General features: G+C 39.6%; 1 protein-coding gene across 3 annotated transcripts in view; it reads left to right on the forward strand.

Moving 5' to 3' along the window:
* The window catches only part of DDX46 (DEAD-box helicase 46), a 75,692-nt gene that overhangs the window by 44,966 nt on the left and 8,221 nt on the right, over positions 1-22,505 (forward strand). For 2 of the 3 annotated variants that reach the window (XR_007127441.1, XM_047729946.1), the window contains exons 16-21: positions 8,509-8,702; positions 11,451-11,588; positions 11,886-12,035; positions 16,423-16,599; positions 18,589-18,807; positions 19,330-19,474. Coding sequence is in view for 2 of the 3 variants with exons in the window: in XM_047729946.1 (XP_047585902.1) it covers positions 8,509-8,702; positions 11,451-11,588; positions 11,886-12,035; positions 16,423-16,599; positions 18,589-18,807; positions 19,330-19,474 (1,023 nt within the window). In the remaining variant the exon portion in view is untranslated. The remainder of the gene's footprint in view (positions 1-8,508; positions 8,703-11,450; positions 11,589-11,885; positions 12,036-16,422; positions 16,600-18,588; positions 18,808-19,329; positions 19,475-22,505) is intronic. The other variant, XM_047729947.1, reaches the window with a different exon arrangement.

A 22,505-nucleotide genomic window follows, 5' to 3' on the forward strand; every position in this document is an offset into this window, starting at 1 on the left:
CACTGCTGTGTTCTGAATGATAATATTTACCATGTACTTTAATTTAGAGCCAGATTTCATATCATCTATCTCAGTTTTTATTCACAACTCTATGGGGAGGTTCAGTATTATTGTTGTTCCATCTTAGAGATAAAGAAAAGAAGACATTGGTTTGACCAAACCATATAGCCATTAATCAGATAAAGAGAAATTGAACTTAACATTTTCTGTTTCATGTTAAATCCTTTCCATTGTGCCATGCTACGTAGAATTTTAATGATTTACATTAGATCTTTAATTGAAAATAACATTTTTGGTTTTTGGTTTTTTAAAGATTTTATTTATTTCTTTGACAGACAGAGATCACAAGGAGGCAGAGAAGCAGGCAGAGAGAGGGGGGAAGCAGGCTCCCTGCCGAGCAGAGAGCCCGATGCAGGGCTTGATCCCAAGAGCCTGGGATCATGACCTGAGCCAAAGGCAGAGGCTTTAACCCACTGAGACACCCAGGCGCCCCAACATTTTGGTTTTGATGTAACATTTCCATTGTTGAATGTATGTGGGTCTTAGAACACTAAGTGTTCTGGTGGTCAGTGGCTTTGTAATCAACCACCCCAAAATGTAGTGGCAAGTGTCATTTATTTATAAATCTGCACTTCGGGTGGAGCTCAGCACATATTATCTAGTTTCTGTTTCATGTTGTATTTACTGGGGTGGCTTAATTGGGACTGGGGGTCCATTTCCAGATTGCCCTAACTTAGGTGGCTAGCATGTTGGCCCTGGCTCTTGACTGAGCTCAGTAAGGCAATTGGCCAGGGGTGATGGTGCTTCCCTTTGCAGACCTCTCCGTGGGACTACCTGGCTGGAAGGCAAGGACCAAAAGCTGATAAGGCCAGTTAAGGATGATACTGGGAGTTGGCAGAACTTTCATTTTCGCAATATTCTGTAGGTCAAAATAGTCCCAGGACTGGCTGAGATTCAAGGGGATAGAGGCATAGACTCCCAATTCTTGATACAAGGATCATTCCCTATGCAGAATAGTATATAGAATAGGCCATACTTCTGCTATCATCTTTGGAAAATACAGTCTACTGTACCATATGTCATTGTGGATGTAATTAAAAGGGCTTTTAGGTACTTTGACGGTATATATTTGGTTAACCTTTAATGTTTGAAAATACCTCATATTTCCCCCTTTTTTTGTTACTGGGATAAAATATACATTATGTAAAATTTACTGTTTTAACTATTTTTAAGTATATAAATCAGTGGCATAATTTTTGGTGAGGCTTATTGATGTTTTATCATGTATCAGAATTTATTTTTTTCTTTTTTTTTTTTTAAGATTTTATTCATTTATTTGACAGAGAGAGAGAGAGCACAGGTAGGCAGAGAGGCAGGCAGAGGGAGAGGGAGAAGCAGACTCTCCGCTGAGCAGGGAGCTCAGTGTGAGGCTTGATCCCAAGATCCTGGGATCATGACCTGAGCCGAAGGCAGATGCTTAACTGACTGAGCCACCCAGGTGCCCCCAGAATTTCTTATTTTTTTAATAAGTATTTTATTTTATTTATTTTTTTTTAAAGATTTTATTTATTTATTTGACAGAGAGAGATCACAAGTAGACGGAGAGGCAGGCAGAGAGAGAGAGAGAGAGGGAAGCAGGCTCCCTGCTGAGCAGAGAGTCCGATGCGGGACTCGATCCCAGGACCCTGAGATCATGACCTGAGCCGAAGGCAGCGGCTTAACCCCACTGAGCCACCCAGGCGCCCTTAATAAGTATTTTAATTCTAGTATAGTTAACACAGTCTGTATTACTTTCAGTTGTATAATATAGTGATTTAGTAATTCTGCACATCACTAAGTGCTTGTTGTAAGCGTACTTTTAATTCCCATCACCTATTTCACATCTCTAGGGGTAACTCTTAGTTTGTACTCTAGTTAAGAGTCTGTTTCTTGAATATATGCATACATATACCCTACATTTTTTTTTTTAAGATTTTATTTATTTATTTGACAGAGATCACAAGTAGGCAGAGAAGCAGGCAAAGAGAGGAAGGGAAGCAGGCTCCCTGCTGAGCAGAGAGCCCGATGCGGGGCTTGATCCCAGGACCCTGGGACCATGACCTGGGCCGAAGGCAGAGGCCTAACCACTGAGCCACCCAGGCACCTCACACCCTACATCTTTATCCATTCATCTATTGATGGATACTTGGGCTGCTTCCATATTTTTATTTGATTATTTATTTATTTCTGAAATTATTTATTTATTTACTTGCATATTTGTTTGTTTCTTTGTTTTGACAGAGGGAGACACAGTGAAAGAGGGAACACAAGCAGGGGGAGTGGGAGAAAGGGAACAGGCTTCCCACAGAGCAGGGAGCCCAACACAGGGCTCAATCCCAGGACCTGGGATCATGATCTGAGCCAAAGGCAGACGCTCAATCAGTGACTGGATCACCCAGGTTCCCTTGCTTCTGTATTTTAAATAATAGTGCTAATAAACCCAGGCGTGCATATGTCCTTTTGAATGAGTGTTTTTTTATTCCTTGGGTAAATACCCAGTTGTGCTATTACTGGAGCATAGGGCAGTTCTATTTTTAAGTTTTTGGGGAACCTCTATACAGTCTTCCCACAGTAGCTACACCAATTTGCATTCCCACCAAGAGTGCTTGAGGATTCCTTTTTCTTCACATCTTGTGTTGTTGATTTTAGCCTTTCTGACACGTGTGAAGTGATATCTTATTGTAGTTTTTATTTGCATTTCCCTGATGAGCAGTGTTGAGCATCTTTCCATTTGTCTCTTGACCATCTAGATGTCTTCTTTGAACAAGTGTCTCTTCATGTCTTCTGCCGATTTTTTAAAAATTTCAATCCAATTAACATATAATGTATTAGTTTCAGGGGAAGAGGTCAGTGATTCATCAGTCTTATATAATACCCACTGCTCCTTCTATCACATGCCCTCCTTAATGTCTGTCACCCAGTTACCCCATCTCCTCTCTCCCCTCCCCTCCAGTAACCCTCAGTTTGTTTCCTATGATTAAAAGTCTCTTATGGGGACGCCTGGGTGGCTCAGTTGGTTGGACGACTGCCTTCGGCTCAGGTCATGATCCTGGGAGTCCCGGGATCGAGTCCCGCATCGGGCTCCCAGCTCCATGGGGAGTCTGCTTCTCTCTCTGACCTTCTCCTCGCTCATGCTCTCTCTTACTGTCTCTCTCTCAAATAAATAAATAAAATCTTTTAAAAAAAAAAAGTCTCTTATGGTTTGTCTCCCTCTCTGACTTTATCTTGTCTCTTTCTCTGACTTCATCTCTCCTCCCTCTCTGATCTCTCTCTTCTGTGCTCATCTGTTTTGTTTCTTAAATTTCACATATGAGTAAGAGCATATGGTATTTGTCTTTCTCTGACTTATTTTGCTTAGCATAATACCCTCTAGTTCGGTCCACATTGTTGCAAATACGTTTCATTCTTTTGATGATGTTTAACCGACTGTGTCACCTAGGCACCCTTCTTTGTTTTATTATTATTTTTTTAAAGATTTTATTTTTAAGTAATCTCTTTGCCAGTGTGGGGCTTAAATTTATAATCGTAAGATCAAGAGTTGCACACTCCATTGACTGAGCTAGCCAGGTTCAGTTGTGTTTTTTTATTTCACTTGCCTCAGGAGATGTATCTATGAGAATGTTGGTTTGGCTGGTGTCAGAGAGCCTGTGCTCTCTTCTAGGATTTTTATGGTTTCAGTTCTCACATTTAAGTCTTTAACCCATTTTGAGTTTATTTTTAAGTATGGTGTTAGAAGAATTTCCTTTTTGTTAATGCTAAGTAATAGTCCATTGCATGCATATACCACATTTCCTTTTTTCATTCATCTGTGGATGGACACTTGGGTTGTTCTGCCTTTTGGCTTCTGTGAATAATGCTACTTTGAACACTGGTGTACAAGAATCTGTTGGAGTTCCTGTTTTCATTTCTTTTGGGTGTATAGCTGCAAGTGGAATTGCTGGGTCATATGGTAAGTCTATTTGTAATTTTTTGAGAAACCACCATACTATTTTTTATAGCCGTTGCTCCATTTTGTATTCTCACCAGCAGTGCTGTGGGGTTCCAGTTTATCCACAGCCTGTCTAGCACTTGTTTTTCCTTTTTTTCTTTTAAAGATTTTTATTTATTTGGGGTGCCTGGTGACTCAGTGGGGTAAGCCTCTGCCTTTGGTTCGGGTCATGATCTCAGGGTCCTGGGATCGAGCCCTGTATCAGGCTTTCTGCTTGGCAGGGAGCCTGCTTCCCCCTGCCTCTCTGCCTATTTATGATCTGTCTGTCAAATGAATAAATAAAATCCTTTTTTAAAAAGGATTTTATTTATTCATTTGACAGAGAGAGAGAAAGCTAGAGAGCACAAGAAGGGGGAGCAACAGAAGGAGAGGGAAGCAGGCTTCCCACCAAGTAGGGAGCCCAACGTGGGGCTCAATCCCAGGATCATGACCTGAGCCAAAGGCAGATGCCCAACCATCTGAGCCACCCAGGCGCAGCTTGTTATTTTCTCTTGTTTTAATAATAGCTCTGCTAGTGAATGTGAAGTAGTATGTCATTGTGGTTTTGATTTCCATTTTTCTAATGATTGAGATTGAGCATCTTTATAGGTGCTTATTTGGCATTTGTACATCCTCTTTGGAGAAATATTCTAGGCTTTTGCCCATTTTTAAAAAATAACTTGCTTATTTATTTATTATTACTATTTTTTAAAGATTTTGTTTATTTGACAGAGATCACAAATAGGCAGGGAGGCAGGCAGAGAGAGAGGAGGAAGCAGGCTCCCCACTGAGCGAAGAGCCCAATGTGGGGCTTGATTCCAGGACCCTGGGTTCATGACCTGAGCCGAAGGCAGAGGCTGTAACCCACTGAGCCACCCAGGTGCCCCGCTTTTGCCCATTTTTAACGAGCTTTTTTTTTTTTTTTCCATTGCTGAGTTGTAGGATTTCTTTATATATTCTAGATAGCAGTCCCTTATCGTATGTACAATGTACATATATTTTCTCACATTCTATGGATGTCCTTTCACCCTCTGGGTAGTCCTTTGATGCACAAAAGTTTAAATTTTGAAGTCCTATTTATATATATTTGTGTTTCCTTTTTTTTTTTTTTTTTTTTTTTTTTTAAGATTTTATTTAGAATTCATAGTTGTTATTTGCAGGAGGGTTGGCCCAATAAATAGTTTCTCCTTCATTGAGGGAAATGTGTGTTTTTTCTTTTTCTTTTTTTGTAAGATTTTATTTATTGATTTGAGAGAGAGGGAGAATAACCATGAATGGGGGGAGGGGCAGAGGAACAAGCAGACTCCCTGCTGTACAGGGAGCCCAATGCTGGACTTGATCTCAGAACACTGAGATCATGACTTGAGCCAAAGGCAGATACTTAACCCACTGAGCCACCTAAGCACCCCAGAAATGTGTTTTTTCTGTAAGTAAGGACATTTTCCTCCATAATCCCTTGTCTGTACTTCTCTTGTCTCTTTTTTATCAGAATTGCATCACATGCTTATGCCTAAATCATTCGTAAGTAAACAGAATGACTAATGGTTCTTAAGGTATTGTACTCCTGAGGGTCTCTGAGAATTTCAGAGGTTCATGAGATCACAAGTATTTGTGTAATAATCTCATTATGTGCTTTGCCTTTTCCACTTTCATTCCATTAGGAGTGTATAGAGTAGTTTTCTAAAGGCTTCATGGCATATTATATTACACCAGATTGGATGCAAAAGATACAACATGCAACTATCCTCTACTAAGCCAGACATTAAAGAGATTTACAAAGTTGTGAAGCATCTTAATAAATTACTCTACTACATCAGAACGGTTGTTTTCACATAAATATTTTCAATTGTAATACGTAATTGCTTTTTTAAAATTTTTAAATAAGGTAATAACTACTTAAAAATTTTTCTCCATTCTGGTTTCTTTCTTTTTCTTTCTTTCTTTCTTTTTTTTTTTTTTTTAAGATTTTACTGATTTATTTAAGAGAGACAAAGAGTACGAGTGGTTGAGGGGGTCAGAGGAAGAGGGATAAGCAAATTCACTCCCCTGAGAGTGGAGCGTGACAAGGGGCTTGATCCTAGGACTCTGAGATCTTGAACTGAGCTGAAGCCAGATACTTAACTGACTGAACCACCCAGGTGCCCCAGTTATAGTTTCTAACACATTAAAAATCGATAGAGATGACTTATGTAAAGTAAACCTCTCTGGGTTTAATCTTTATTAATTTTTAGTCTATAAAGGCAGCCTTAGCGCAGAAAGTCTGAGGGGGATTCATTCACATCCTACTACTGAGAATTAGGCTCAAGTCTGGTTTGATAAACATGACCGTGTGTTGGGTGGATATTTGAATGAACTTGGGGTTATGTTTATAAGGAAGAGGGTTGAGGTGCCTGGGTGGCTAAGTGGGTTAAGCCTCTGCCTTTATTTTTTTATTTTTTATTTTTTTTTAAAGATTTTATTTATTTATTTGACAGAGAGAGATCACAAGCAGGCAGAGAGGCAGGCAGAGAGACAGGAGGAAGCAGGCTCCCTGCTGAGCAGAGAGCCCGATGCGGGACTTGATCCCAGGACTCCGAGATCATGACCTGAGCCGAAGGCAGCGGCTTAACCCACTGAGCCACCCAGGCGCCCCAAGCCTCTGCCTTTAGCTCGGGTTATGATCTCAGGGTCCTGGGATCGAGTCCTGCATTAGGCTCTCTGCTCAGCGGGGTGCCTCCTTCGCCCTCTCCTCTTCTCTGCTTGCCTCTCTGTCTACTTGTGATCTCTCTCTCTGTCAAATAAATAAAATCTTTGGGGAAAAAAACCAAAAACGAAATAAAAAGAAGAGGGTTAATTGTCAGACAGGTATCCCATATACTTCACTTAGTATATTATATTCACTTCATGGAATAAGGTATGCACAGTTGAGTTAAGTAGTTGGGATACGTCAGTCTAAAAAGCTTTCGTACCTTTTAAATTTAATTTATATCGATATTGATTCCATTACTTTTTCTTATAAGACTTTTGGGTTCAGTGTTAGATTCCACTTGCTTTGACATTAGCTCCAAATACTTTCTTTAATTCAGTCTTAAAAGAGTACATTTAAATTTTAGGTAACATTAATTAACATTGATACATACATAGATGTTAAGTATTCTCTATTTTTTTTTTAAGATTTTTTATTTATTCATTTGACAGACAGAGATCACAAGTAGCCAGAGAGATGGGGGAAGCAGGCTTCCCGCTGAGCAGAGAGCCCAATGCGGGGCTCGATCTCAGGACCCTGAGATCATGACCTGAGCCGAAGGCAGAGGCTTTAACCCACTGAACCACCCAGGCGCCCCTCTTTTTTTTTTTTTTTTTTTTTAAGATTTTTATTTATTGGGGCGCCTGGATGGCTCAGTGGGTTAAAGCCTCTGCCTTCGGCTCAGGTTATGCTCCTAGGGTCCTGGGATCGAGTCCCACATTGGGCTCTCTGCTCAGCAGAAAACCTGCTTCCTCCTTTCTCTCTGCCTGCTTGTGATCTCTGCCTGTCAAATAAATAAATAAAATCTTAAAAAAAGAAAAAGATTTTTATTTATTTATTGACAGACAGAGATCACAAGTAGGCAGAGAGAGAGAGAGGGAAGCAGGCTCCCCGCTGAGCAGAGTGTCCGATGCTGGGCTCGATCCCAGGACCCTGAGATCATGACCTGAGTCGAAGGCAGAGGCTTAACCCACTGAGCCCCCCAGGCGCCCCAGTATTCTCTGTATTTTTAAACTCAAATCTTACATGAAGTCTTAGGATATTTCCTATTGCAGAAATCAATATCAAGGTTTGAGAATTTACCCCGTTCCATTTTATAATTACTAGAAATTCTCCATCATAAAATCAGTTTGTAGTCTGAGTATCTTATAGTAGAACATTTTGGCATTTTACATTCTCCTTTATCAGTTCCCTCGAGGCTCTTTGGTTAACATATTTAACCAATTGGGTATATACTTTTTAACCAATGTATTTCATACTTTAATAGGAAAGTGTAATCACCTAAGGATATTATTAAAAATGTAGAATCTGATTCAGTAGTTTGAGGAAGGAGTTGAGATTTTGCATTTCTAACAGTGTCCCATGTGATGCTGCTTCTGGTGTTCGGAAAAACAATGATTGGCAAGGCTCTAATTGACCCATAAGAGAAAGAGAACGATATGAATCCTGTTAATGTAGGCTGAATGTACCTGCCTTTTATCTGCCAAACAGGTATAGGTAAATGAATCTGAGATGGGGCTTCTGCATTTATAACCCTTATACACAAGAAAGGGAACCATACAAGGGCAGATTTGGAAGATTCATAAATGAATTAATAGCGGTAGCCTTTGATCTTGCCTTTAGTGTTTTATTTTTTATACTGTTGTTGGCGGACGTGTGGTTAGTGTACATTGGATTTATTCTTTACTTTGTGTTTAACTTATTTCTGTTTCTGAGGAAATGAAAAATTTAATTGCAGTGTGTGGTTTTATAACTGTTTTTTTAAATTTACTTGCAGGCATTGATCAATATGACAGAGATAGCATCATAAATGACTTTAAGAATGGGACCTGCAAACTTCTCGTAGCTACATCTGTTGCTGCTCGGGGTCTAGACGTGAAACATCTGATTCTTGTAGTAAATTACAGCTGCCCCAACCATTATGAGGATTATGTGCACAGAGCAGGACGGACTGGAAGAGCAGGCAATAAAGTAAAAAGAATTTTTTAAAGTTGATTTCCATTATAATAAAATATAGAGGTTTTTTTGGGTAGGATTTTAAGCAGTAAATAATAAGAATTACGAAGACATTTTGAAAATGATCAATCATCAGAGTATGGGGACTAGATATTTATCATTTCTGTATATAGTATTATTAAAATTGTCAGATAACCAACAGCTGTTCTATTTAGGCAGATAGTATTAATTGTTTATGTCCTCTTTTAGGGTTTTTTTAATTTTACCCTACCTAAAAATTTCTGTGTAGGCATATACATATGTATATGATTTGGGATCTTTCATTAATTTTTTTTTAAGTTTTTATTTATTTATTTGACAGAGAGAGATCACAAGTAAGGAGAGAGGAGGAAGTAGGCTCCCTGCTGAGCAGAGAGCCCGATGCGGGGCTCGATCCCAGGACCCTGAGATCATGACCTGAGCTGAAGGCAGAGGCTTAACCCACTGAGCCACCCAGGCGCCCCTTTCATTAATTTTTAAAAATTTTTTTACAACATTTCTTCATTTGAGAGAGAAAGAGCGAACATGAACCGGGGAAGGAAGGTCAGAGGGAGAGGGAGAAGCAGACTCCCTGCTGAGCCTGGAGTCCAGTGCAGGACTAGATACCAGGACTGGCATCATGACCTGAGCTGAAGGCAGATGCTTAACCTGCTAAGCCACCTAGGCGCCCCTTTCATTAATATTCTTACCATGTAGGACCATAAAATATACTTTTTCCTAAAACTGTCACCCTTTTTTCTCATTACTCCCCTGTCCCACTCCATTTGCTATGTATATTACTTGCTTTTTAAACTCGTCTGTAGTCTGGTAAGTATAAAGTCTAAGTCATTCTTTTTTTTTTTTTTTTTAAGTCTAAGTCATTCTTCTTGAAGGCAGCAAAATATTTTGCTATTGGAAGCATTGATGATGATAACAACCCTGGACATTTCTACATAGTGAAGCAATAATGTTAATAACAGTAGGCTGTATTTATGTAGTTCTTATGGAGTTCCAAGTGTTCTTTTCAGTGCTTTTCATACATATTGTCTCACTTTATCCTCACAATTTCCCTTTGAGGTAAATAATATTACCCCAGTTAATAGATGAGAAAAGCTAAGGCACATGAAAGTTAAGTTACTTGCCCAAGCTTGCCCAGCTAATAAGTAGTGATGGCTCTTATTCTTTTAACCTGAGTTATTCTATAGATTTGGGAAAGTGTGTACAGGGGCACGGAGTAAAAATTGTAACCTTTTTGGTCCACATCCAGTCTCTGTCATATGGGATGTGTTGTATGTGTGTGTGTGTGCATACAAACCTTAAAAAAGAATTGCTGTAACTAACTTCATTTGTGTGTGTGTGTGTGTGTGTGTGTGTGTGTGTGTGTGTGTATTTTTGTACACACGTATGTATATGTTGTGTATACATATACACATGTATGTATACATGTGTATATATATACTTGTATACACACATATGCATATTATAAAAAGATGAAGTCAGCTACATCATCTCCCTGGGGATTCTCTAAAGCCTTAGGTTTCACATTTCTCCAGGAGCTGCTTTTTTTTTTTTTTTTTTTTTTTTTAAGATTTTATTTATTTGTCAGAGAGAGTACAAGCTGGGGGAGTGGCAGGTAGAGGGAAAAGCAGGCTCCCCGCTGAGCAAGGAGCCTAATGCAGAACTCAATCTTAGGACCTTGGGATCATGACCTGATCTAAAGACAGACACTTAATGGACTGAGCACCCCCCACCCCGTGTCCCTCCAGGAGCTTTGCGGTTCAGGCAAGAAAAAGGCTAGAGTTATGCATGTGTATGTATGTGCATACATACCCACAAATACATATATGCACACACAAATTTTTAAAATCTTTTATTGGTCTTAAAAACTGTGTAGGGGAGGGGTGCCTGGGTGACTCAGTGGGTTAAAGCCTCTGCCTTTGGCTCAGGTCAGGATCCCAGGGTGCTGCGATTGAGCCCCGCACTGGGCTCTCTGCTCAGCAGGGAGCCTGCTTCCCTTCCTCTCTCTCTGCCTGCCTCTCTGCCTAATTGTGATCTCTGTCTGTCAAATAAAATCTTTAAAAAAAAAAAAAGAAAAACTATGTAGGGGAAAAATTATGTGGAAAGCTACATCCTAGAAAGTTAATACAAGTTAGTTGGAATAGAGTGGTGCAGTAGGTCGTGTAGGAAAGGAATGCAAACAGAAAGGGGAAAAATAATGTACTATATTAAAACTCCTATGCATGACAGTGCATTTGTGTATTTATCTAAAATCATAATTCTATATACATGAAGAAATCACATTTTCTGGTTTTGCTTTTTTTTTTTTTTTTTTTTTAAAGAAAGCACCTTCCTACAGAATTTTTTTAAAGGATTTTATTTATTTATTTGACAGAGAGAGAGATTACAAATAGGCAGAGAGAGAAGGGGGAAGCAGGCTCCCCGCTGAGCAGAGAGCCCGATTTGGGGCTCAATCCCAGGACCCTGAGATTATGACCCAAGCTGAAGGCAGAGGCCAAACCCACTGAGCCACCCAGGCGCCCTTGGTTTTGCTTATTTTTAAATATTAAACTTAGATATTTCACTTGTAGCATTAAAGAATTTAGTAGGACTCTCCTTTTTAAAAAATTCTTTAGTAATGAAGTTAGTCTTAAGAGGATATATTAGGTGGTTCAAATTTTATCTTCTGATCTGAGTAAGAGTCATGTTGTTAGTGCCTAATAGTTGCACTTTTTCATCATTCATTAGGGTTATGCATATACTTTTATCACAGAAGATCAAGCTCGCTATGCCGGTGACATAATTAAAGCTCTTGAATTGTCGGGAACTGCAGTGCCTCCTGATCTGGAGAAACTTTGGAGTGATTTCAAAGATCAGCAGAAAGCTGTGAGTTTTTTTTAACTCTCATTGTTTTTATGCAGCTCATTATTGTGTTGAATATTTAATACTTGTAAACCTTGATGGGATTATTTTATCTCTTTAGGAGGGGGAAAAGGAGTGAAAACAAAGTCCTCTCTTGCTTTAGCTCAGTATTACGTAGAGTTCTTTTTGTTGTTGTTCTTGTGCTAGATGAACTGTTTTTGTTACATTGACCTGTACGACCTTGAAAAATAATTATTCCTAAGTTCTTGAACACTAAAGTTTTTTAGTATGAAACTAACCTTTTTTATTTTTCCTTGAAAGGAAGGGAAAATAATTAAAAAGAGTAGTGGGTTCTCTGGTAAGGGATTCAAGTTTGATGAGACAGAACAAGCTTTGGCTAATGAGAGGAAAAAGTTGCAAAAAGCGGCTCTCGGTCTGCAAGATTCAGATGATGAGGACGCTGCAGTTGACGTAAGTGTCCTTTTTCTAAGCCTCATTCTTGCCAGTTGAAGCATTGTTGCTTTCGTCCTGGAGGTCTTACCATTCTTATCTCTTGTTGAGATAGCCAGTTCTTGCAAACCTTTTTGGTATGTGCCCTTCCCCACCCTTTCTCTGTCTCTGTGTATATTCTCATATGCCCTATCCATATTTATGTATTTTCATAAAAATGAGGCCATACTGCTTTATAAACCTTCTTTACAACAATAGTCTTAGGTTAAAATCTTCTCGTTTTAGCAAATTCATTCTTGCATTTTTTTAAAGTGAATTTTTAAAGATTTATTTCTATTTATTTGAGAGAGCGCGCCCGCATGCCCAAGTGGAAAAAGGGGTAGGAGAGAATCTTGTGCACACTCCCTGCTGAGCACAGACCCTACCAGCGCTTACTCCCACGACCTTGAGATCATGACCTGAGCCAAAATCAAGAGTTAGATGCTGAACTGACTGAGCCACCCAGGCACCCCACATTCTTACATTATTTTTTTTTTTTTTTTAGATTTTTATTTATTATTCATTTGACAGAGATCACAAGTAGGCAGAGAGGCAAGCAGAGAGAGAGGAAGGGATGCAGGCTCCCTGCTGAGCGGAGAGCCCGGTGCAGGGCTCTATCCCAGAATGCTGGGATCATGACCTGAGCCAAAGGCAGAGGCTTTAACCCACTGAGCCACCCAGGTGCCCCCTTACATTATTCTTAATGGTTACATAATATTTCATTATATGGATGTTCTACAGTTTAATCAAACCCCTAATTTCTGGGGCGCCTGGGTGGCTCAGTGGGTTAAGCCGCTGCCTTCGGCTCAGGTCATGATCCCAGGTCCTGGGTTCGAGCCCCGCGTCGGGCTTTCTACTCAGCAGGGAGCCTGCTTCCTCCTCTCTCTCTGCCTGCCTCTCTGCCTACTTGTGATTTCTCTCTGTCAAATAAATAAATAAAATCTTTAAAAAAAAAAAAAAACCTAATTTCTAATATGTTGGTTGTTTCTGTATATTCATATTTGGAATATATTTAATCATAAACTGTTCTTTACTACTTATCCTTGTGCATTTAATTTTGACATTCATCAGATTAAGTTGAAGTTGAATGTGTAAATGGCATTGCTAGGCTAAAAGGTGTATCGAATTTGGTTCTAAAACATTATGTTAGATCGTCCTCCTGCAAAGTGAATACTAGTCTGCATCCCCTGTAGTGGTGTGAAGAGTCCCTGGCTCCCCATGTCTTTTATAATATTAGTACTAATATTTTTATTTTGTTAAACTTAATCGTTATAGAATATTGTCATTAATGGTAGTCAGCAGGACTCCTGGGGGGCTCAGTTGGTTGAGCATGTGAGTTTTCATCTTTGGGTCCTGAATGTAAGCCCCACCCATGTTGGGTGTAGTAGAACTTACTTAGAAAACAAAAAGCAATAATAGTTAGCATTTTTGAGTGTTACTAAGTGCCATGCATTGTATCAGATGCTTTACAGGGAATACTTCATTTAGTTCTGCACATTATCCAGACAAGGTAGATACTCGAAAGAGTATTCCCATTTTATAATTGAGGAGACTGAGACTTAGAAATAATCTTTTCAAATTTACATAGCAATTAATGGAATGAGCTGGGCCCTGTACCCATTCCAATCTTACTTCAGATGTCATGGTCTTAGCTAATGGTATTATTTGTGACCCAGTGAAGAGGGGCCCTGGGAACTCAGCATATTCGTGGTTTTACAGAATATCCTTTGGACCCAAAGAAGCTATAGCTTTAGAAGAGCATGTTTTCATTATAAAATAATTTTTGGAAACTCTTCCTAGTGTATACCACTAGTAATGGTATTAGCATATCAAAGTATGTATAAAATCCTCAATTCAAGAAGCTTGTTTAACTCAGAAATTCTCTAACGCATTTGATCATTGATCATAGAAGTTTTGGGGTTTTTTGTTTTTTCAATTAAACCTAAGCTCAGGACATAATTTTAGAATCAGGAATTCATTCTGATCTTATTGTTTGAGGAATTTGATGCCCAGAAAAAGTATTTGGCCCACAGCCACATTGCCTCTTAAGCTCAGACAGCACCAGACCCATCTCTCATTAACCCTACACCATTTCTTTCTAGTATACCATACTGATTAAAATTTAATTAAGTCATTGTTACAGTTTTTGCTTATGGTATAACAAATCAATCCAAAACCTTGTAGGTAAGACAACAAACATTTATTATCTCACATTTTTTGGGGGGTAGGAGATCAGGAGCAGTTTAGTTTAGCCTGGTAGTTCTGGCTTAGGGTCTCACTGAGGTTGCAGTAAAGCTGGTGTCCCAGGGCATGGCAATCTGAGAGCTTGACTGATACAGGATCATGTTCTTTTAAGATGGCTCACTCACTGTGTTGTTGGCAGGATACCTCTTTTCTTTCCTCTGCCTGTGTGTCCTCACAACATGGCAGTAGGCTTTTCCCAAAGTGACTGAGCTGAAGGACTGAGCAAAGAGGAAGCCTTAAGGCCTTTTATGACTAATGTCTAAAGTCGCACACTGCCACTACTACTTTATTCTGGCTCTTAGAAATATGTCACTAAGTCCAGCCCATCCTCAAGGAGAGGCTCCACTGAAGAAGAAGAATATTAAAGAATTGATGGCCCTGCTTTGAAATCACCTCCCAGTTTTATTTTCTTTTTTAGGGTGGGTAGGGGCAGAGGGAGAGAGAGAATCTTAAGCATGATGCACACCCAGCATGGAGACTGACTCAGGGCTCAATCTCACAACCCTGAGATCATGACCCGAGCAGAAATCAGGAGTCGTATGTTTTAACCTACTGTGCCACCCAGGCTCAGTTTTTTTTGTTACCTTGAACATTATTTTGAATCTCATTGAATCTCTGTGGTCAGTTTTTTTTCTTATTTATTAATTTGTGAGAGAGACAGAGTAAGCATGAGTAGGGAGAATGGCAGAAGGATGGAGGGAGAGAATCTCAAACAGAATCAGCACTGAGCATGGAGCCCTATGCAGGGCTCAGTCTCACAACCTTGAAATCATGACCTGAGCTGAAATCACGAGTCAGATGCTTCAACTGACTGAGCCACCCAGGTGCCCCACCTAATTAATTTTTAAAACCTTACCCATGCTCTCCCCTGGGTTTGAGTTTTAGCACATAAGGCCTTATTAGCTTAATTTAAGTATATAAAGGGGTTTGTGTCTCTTTAGTGGGTATTATCAATAGTCATTGTTGGGCAGAAGGCATCTTTAAAAGGAAATGCAAATAGCTTATGAGGTAGATGTGTCCAGTCAGGATGACACAGTTGGACTTACATGGCTCCTGGAAGAGTTGAAGCAGTCATCCTTTTTTCTTGCTTTGGTGAGGAAACCAACCTTACTTTTTTTTCCTTTTTTGGTTTCAAAGGAATTAAATAGTAAAGCCTTATTTTCTGATTCTGTTACCCAATATTTTTTTTTAAGTTTTTATTTATTTGGGGGAGAGAGTGAGAGACCATGAGTGAGGAGGGGGCAAAGGGAGAAGCCGACTCCCCATTGAGCAGGGAGCCTGTCGTGCAGCTCCACCCCAGGACCCTAGGATCATGACCTGACCTGAAGGCAAACACTTAACCAACTAAGCCCCCCAGGTGCCTTTCTGTTACCCAGTTTTTTTTTTTGTTTTTTTTTTAAGATTTTTTATTTATTTATTTGACAGAGAGAGATCGCAAGTAGACAGAGAGACAGGCAGAGAGAGGGAGGGAAGCAGGCTCCCTGCTGAGCAGATAGCCCAATGCGGGACTCGATCCCAGGACCCTGAGATCATGACCTGAGCCGAAGGCAGTGGCTTAAACCACTGAGCCACCCAGGTGCCCCTGTTACCCAGTTTTTAAGGCAAATCCATTTACATTTAGAAGTTGGGAAGGATTTGGGCAACCCTGCCTTAGGAACATGAACCATTCTTCCTGAGAACTGTTGACTGTATTTTTAGTGGCCTGCTGGCCTTGAGTTACACTGCCCTTTTTCCAGCCTCTTTCACTGCAGTTTAATTTAGCCTCAAGTCATACTGACATGTTGGGTGCTCTGTCTTGACAGCACATGTTCCTCAATTGCTAAACTGGGATGTATTTTCTGGACCACTTAGGAGTGTGCTCACTTGGTTCATGTGGCATTGTATTCTGTTTTCTTTCTCTTACTCTTTTTCGTTTCTCCTGCCATAAGTAATTGATTTTTTAAAATGTGCTACCCTCAGCAAATAGCTGGTCTGTTTTCCTGTTGGTCTGTGTGCTTGAATTAACATAAATACAAGTGTCTAATTCTAGTCATATGATAGAAATATTCTTTATTAGTTTCTGTGGATATATCTAAATTGGTATTTTTAATCCAATTTTTATTAATCTTTTTTTTTTCTTATTTAGATTGATGAACAAATTGAAAGTATGTTTAATTCAAAGAAGAGAGTTAAAGATATGGCTGCTCCTGGAACATCCAGTGTTCCTGCTCCAACTGCAGGAAATGCTGAGAAATTAGAAATTGCTAAGAGATTGGCTCTTAGAATCAATGCTCAGAAGAATTTGGGCATTGAGTCTCAGGTATTAAGTAATTTGTTCCAAGTTTACATCATTACTTTTTATGTCAGCGCAAGTGAACCAGTTGTTCTAGACATTGAGTTAGTGGGAATTTAACTTAATCTGAATACAGAATTCTTTAATTACTGCATTTGGATGATGCCTCTTATATGGTTAACAGAAGTCCTAATGCCTATTTTGGAACTCCTAACTGAAGGAAGTTAGCTGCTGATTGTTTTTTAAAGTAATATTCTGATTGAGCTTACCAAAATCTTAAGGAAATAACTCCCTTTCTTTTTCCTTTTTTTTTTTTTTTTTTAAGATTTTACTTATTTATTTGAGAGAGAAAAAGAGAGCACAAGCTGGGGGAGGGACACAGGGGAAGCAGGGAGCCCTATGTGGGGCTCAATTCCAGGACCCTGGGATCACGACCTGAGCCAAAGGCAGTTGATTAACTGACTGAGCCACCCAGCCACTCTGCTTTTTCTTTCTTGATCTGCTTTTATTGGATGATTTATTGGGCACACAAACAATTCCTCAGAAGTGTAATACCTGGTTACATAACTCAAACTAACATGGGCTTAACCAGTGGAAAATGTGTTAAATATTTCACATGCCATCTTTCTCTTGAGAGCTTTTTTTATTAATTAATTTTTTTTTTTAGATTTTTATTTATTTATTTGACAGAGATCACAAGTAGGCAGAGAGGCAGGCAGAGGGGCAGGGGAGAAGCAGGCTCCCCGCTGAGCAGAGAGCCCAACATGGGGCTCGATCCCAGGACGCTGGGATCATGACCTGAGCTGAAGGCAGCGGCTTAACCCATTGAGCCACCCAGGCGCCCCTAATTTTTAAAAAATTATCAATTTAGGGGCGCCTGGGTGGCTCAGTGGATTAAGCCGCTGCCTTCGGCTCAGGTCATGATCTCAGGGTCCTGGGATCGAGTCCCGCATCGGGCTCTCTGCTCAGCAGGGTGCCTGCTTCCCCCTCTCTCTCTCTCTCTGCCTGCCTCTCCGTCTACTTGTGATCTCTCTCTGTCAAATAAAATCTTAAAAAAAAAAATTATCAATTTAATTTTTAACTAAGAGTAAATTTTCATAGCATTCCCAAAGAATAGTTTATGTATTTTAACAGTGTTTTGAAGCTTTTGAGAGTTTGTGAAGCTACAGAACCCTCTGTCCAGTAGGTTGAATAGCTTCAGGACTGTAACACCCAAGCGGGAAGGACGAATCCAGATGCTAGTGGACTGACTTAATGAGGCAGCTGCAGTCGAGGCTTAGAGTCTCAGCTTTCTGTTTGTTTTGTTGAGCCAGCAAGAATCTCTTCTCTGCTGCTTGGCTAAGATCAAGTGTTTAGCCAGTGAGTTACCATGAAATATCTGCTATACTCACGCCTTACTTCCTCTGAAAACGGGGATTATAGTGCCTAATCTAATATTCCCTGGGATTATTATTGCTAATAACTCTTTACTGGTGAAATCAAATAGCCATGCCTTCTCATTGTTAGAAAAGCTTGAGGTTTGAGTCATGTACTACCTACAGAGTTCTGCCCACATTAGGCATATAGTAAAATTAAGTTCAAATTAAAAGGTTTAGGTACAAAATAAAGTAAAAAGGTAGGTCAGTCATTTACTGTCATTTATTGGACATGGGCTTGGGTTGTGGGAGGAGAGTTCAGTGGTAGTGGACAAAGTTGCTAATTTAGAGGAAACTCTAAGGAGCCACAAAGTTATATAAATGATTTTAGAAACATTTTACTATATTTGATATCAAGAGTTACCTAATTTTGATCCAGTAGAATTTTTAAGAATAGAGTTGAATATTCTTTATTTTTCTCATCAGTGTAAGGGAGATAGATATATTAAACTATTAATATGTACTGCTAAATTACACTTGAGTAGGACTCTGCAATAGAAAGATGCTTCTAGTTAGTGGCTTTCCAGAGAGTAATTTGTGGTAGGATCCTGATCTTATCTCTGCCCTCATTTGAGATTTGACTGTAGGTCTTCTTTAACTGCAGGATGTGATGCAACAGGCCACCAATGCAATTCTCAGAGGTGGCACCATCCTGGCTCCCACTGTGTCTGCCAAAACCATTGCAGAGCAACTTGCTGAAAAGATTAATGCCAAGCTCAATTATGTGCCTTTGGAGAAACAAGAAGAGGAGAGACAGGATGGTGGACAGAATGAATCTTTTAAGAGATATGAGGAAGAATTAGAGATCAATGACTTCCCACAGGCAAGTAATAGTTTTCGACCTTTTTTTTTTTTTTTAAAGATTTTATTTATTTATTTGAGAGAGAGACAGTGAGAGAGAGCACGAGCTAGGAGAAGGTCAGAGGGAGAAGCAGACTCCCCATGGAGCTGGGAGCCCGATGTGGGACTCGATCCCGGGACTCTGGGATCATGACCCGAGCCGAAGGCAGTCGTCCAACCAACCGAGCCACCCAGGCGTCCCAGTTTTCAACCTTTTTTAAATCATGGAGTAAAAACTCTTCTTGAGGAGCAAAAATACCTTCTTTAAAACCCGTGAACATTTTAATAGCTACTTCACTTTTTATTTGATGAGGGAGACAACAATAGAAATTTTATTTATATAAATATATTCTAGTTACATTAGGATCTAATGATTTTATGTGAAGGTGTTAATTATATTCTTGATATTGATCATAATATTATTTAACTAGCCTATTCTTTGTCAATACACCAGGTTTTTGTCCTGTTGTAAAGTGATATTTTTCCCCCACTCTTTGTTTCATAGACTGCTAGGTGGAAGGTTACCTCTAAGGAAGCTCTGCAGAGAATCAGTGAATATTCTGAAGCTGCAATTACAATCAGAGGAACATATTTCCCACCTGGAAAAGAACCTAAGGAAGGAGAGCGGAAAATTTACTTGGCAATTGAAAGTATGTATTACTGTTCTATTGCAGTCTTGAGTTAGGTTAGAGTTGATATAGATGTAACAGGCATGGAGAGACTATAAGGTCAGTTCTTGAGAGACTAAAAATAAGGAACACTTATAAGAAAAAAAAAATTCATATATCATTTAAGGTCTTTATTTAGAAATTGAGTACATATAGAGAGGTCAATGATCTATATATGGAACTCTTTCAGTCTTGGAGATTCAGTCAAATTAGAGAATCACTCTAAAAGAAAACATGTATTTTAAGGACTGATGTGTTTATGCTTCTAATAAGTAGAATATTCTGGCCAAAGTTTATGTTAGAAAATAAATCAGTATATTAGCTCACGTAATGAATGTTTATCCAAGCAAGTAGTCCCTATGAAATTATGCCCATAAAAGCTCTTGCATATCTTTAAAAAAAAAAAAAAAACGAGGACAGATGATACCATAACACAAAGTATACAAGTATCATATAGAGTGATCAGATTTGGGTTTTTTTGTGTGTTTTGTTTTTAGATTTTATTTGTTTGAGAGATTGTGTGGTGTGGGGGTACACACGAGCAGGGAGAGTAGCAGAGGGAGAGGGAAGGGGAGAGAATCTCAAGCACACTCCTTGCTAAGCATGGAGCCATACCCAGGATTCGATCTCATGACCTGAACCTAAACTAAGAGTTGGATGCTTAACTTAGTGCGCCACCCATGCACCCCAATCAGATTTGGTTTTTAACTTTATTTCACACATTCACGAATGAGTTTGAAAGAGTTTCCATTTGTATTTTTCCCCTAATGTATTCTCCCACTGCATAGTAGGACCACTTGCATCCCTTCATTTATATTTAATCTGAATATCTTTGTAGTAGACTTACAATTGTAGTAGACTTACAATTACAGATCCACTTCATCTATTTAATGAACTAAATATTTGTTGCATCCTGGTTTTGGAGCTGTGGAGAGAGTCATTCTGTGTGTTCCATAAGCTCAAAGTCTGCATACTTAGTGCTTTAAAGGGCTTTAATGGCTCCAGAGGACCCTTTCTCACACTGTGTATTATCTCAGACACTAGCCTAGTTACTTTAAGGTGCACACATCACTTCTGAGAAGAGAAAAAAGCATTACCTCATCCTAGCTCTTTACCTGTTTATTTTTCTTCACAGTACTCATCACAGAAATTGTAGTATATTTTTACTTGTCTGTGTCCCCCTCTCCCCCAGCAACTTGAGTTCTGTGGATGTAGTGACTTTATCATCTGCTCTGTTCTTAGAGCAGATGGTAAACACTTAATAAATTTTTTGAGTAATGCATCTGATTAGGCCCCATAGTCGTTTGTCTTCAGGATACAAAGTATTACTTGGCAGGCCTATCCTCTATTTGATCTCTTAAAAGCTGCACTGTCCAAGGGAAGGCTCTGTAGTGACTGTGGAGCACTCAGAATATGGCCAGTGTGACTAAAATTTGTAAATCTTATTTAATTTTGTAAAGGAATTCATATTTGATTTTTTTTTAAGATTTTATTTATTTATTTGACAGAGATCACAAGTAGGCAGAGAGGCAGGCAGAGAGAGAGGAGGAAGCAGGCTTCCCGCTGAGCAGAGAGCCTGATGTGGGGCTCGATCCCAGGACCCTGGGATCATGACCTGAGCCGAAGACAGAGGCTTTAACCCACTGAGCCACCCAGGCACCCGTCATATTTGATTTTTTTAAATATTTTATTTGTTTATTTGACACACAGACATACATCACAAGTAGGCAGAGAGGCAGGCAGAGAGAGGGGGAAGCAGGCTCCCCGCTGAGCAGAAAGCCCAGTGTGGGGCTCGATCCCAGGACCCTGAGGTCACAACCCGAGCCAAAGGCAGAGGCTTAACCCTCTCAGCCACCCAGGGGCCCCTGATTTTTTATTTTTTTAAGTAATCTCTACACCCACTGTGGGGTTCAAACTCATGACTGTGAGATCAAGAGTTGCATGCTCTACTGACTGAGCCAGCCAGGTGCCCCAATTTCTATTAATTTAAAGTTAAATAGCCACATACATGGCTAGTAGCTACTGTAATGGTTAGCTTTTCTCTAAAGTTTGTTGTTGGGAATGGTTAGCTTTTCTCTAAAGTTTGTTGTTGGGAAGATCATTAGAAGGTATCCATTGTAAGTATATTGTAAATAAATTCTGTCATTGTTAGTAACAGTGTTTGTTCTTGTTACATTTTGGCATTTGATTTTGTGAAGACTTAATTTTAGGTAAGTTCTATACTGAATAAAATCTATAGATGATTTGCTTACCTATTAGGATTTGATTCTTTCCATCCCACAAACATGACTAAAAGTTAATTAGTGCTGTGCCTGTTCAGCCACTTTCCTATGAATTGGTCACCTCGGTTGTTTTTGTGTGGCATCTTAGCATAAAGACACAAGAAGAGAAATAGTGAGTATCCTGTCTACCCCTAAGTAGAAATCATTTCCTGGCCAAAAGTGCAAGATAGGGTCAGAGTAAGTTAAAGGACTAAAAAGTGCTGTTTCCTAGATTATGCTAGGTTTTTTTTTTTCTTTTTTAATAAGTATTTTCCTGGTTACTATAAACTTTTGATTAGTTTCCAGAGTTCTGATACAGGTGATTTCGGGTTTTTGTAAATTTATTCACTTTTTGTCAAAGGACAGGCTTTTGGAGTTCGAGGCTCTGCCATTTTCACTGATGCACTCTCACTGTAGGACCTTTTATTTATTTATTTATTTTTTAAAGATTTTATTTATTTGACAGACAGAGATCACAAGTAGGCGGAGAGGCAGGCAGAGAGAGAGGAGGAAGCAGGCTCCCCGCGGAGCAGAGTGCCCGATGTGGGACTCGGATCCCAGGACACTGGGATCATGACCTGAGCCAAAGGCAGAGGCTTTAACCCGCTGAGCCACCCAGGCGCCCCCACTATAGGACCTTTTAAAGTTAATGATGAGGGGCGCCTGGGTGGCTCAGCGGGTTAAAGCCTCTGCCTTTGGCTCAGGTCATGATCCCAGGGTTCTGGGATCCGAGTCCCACATCGGGCACTCTG

Source organism: Lutra lutra, chromosome 5, assembly GCF_902655055.1.
Source record: "Lutra lutra chromosome 5, mLutLut1.2, whole genome shotgun sequence".
In the NCBI taxonomy this organism is placed as follows: domain Eukaryota; kingdom Metazoa; phylum Chordata; class Mammalia; order Carnivora; family Mustelidae; genus Lutra; species Lutra lutra.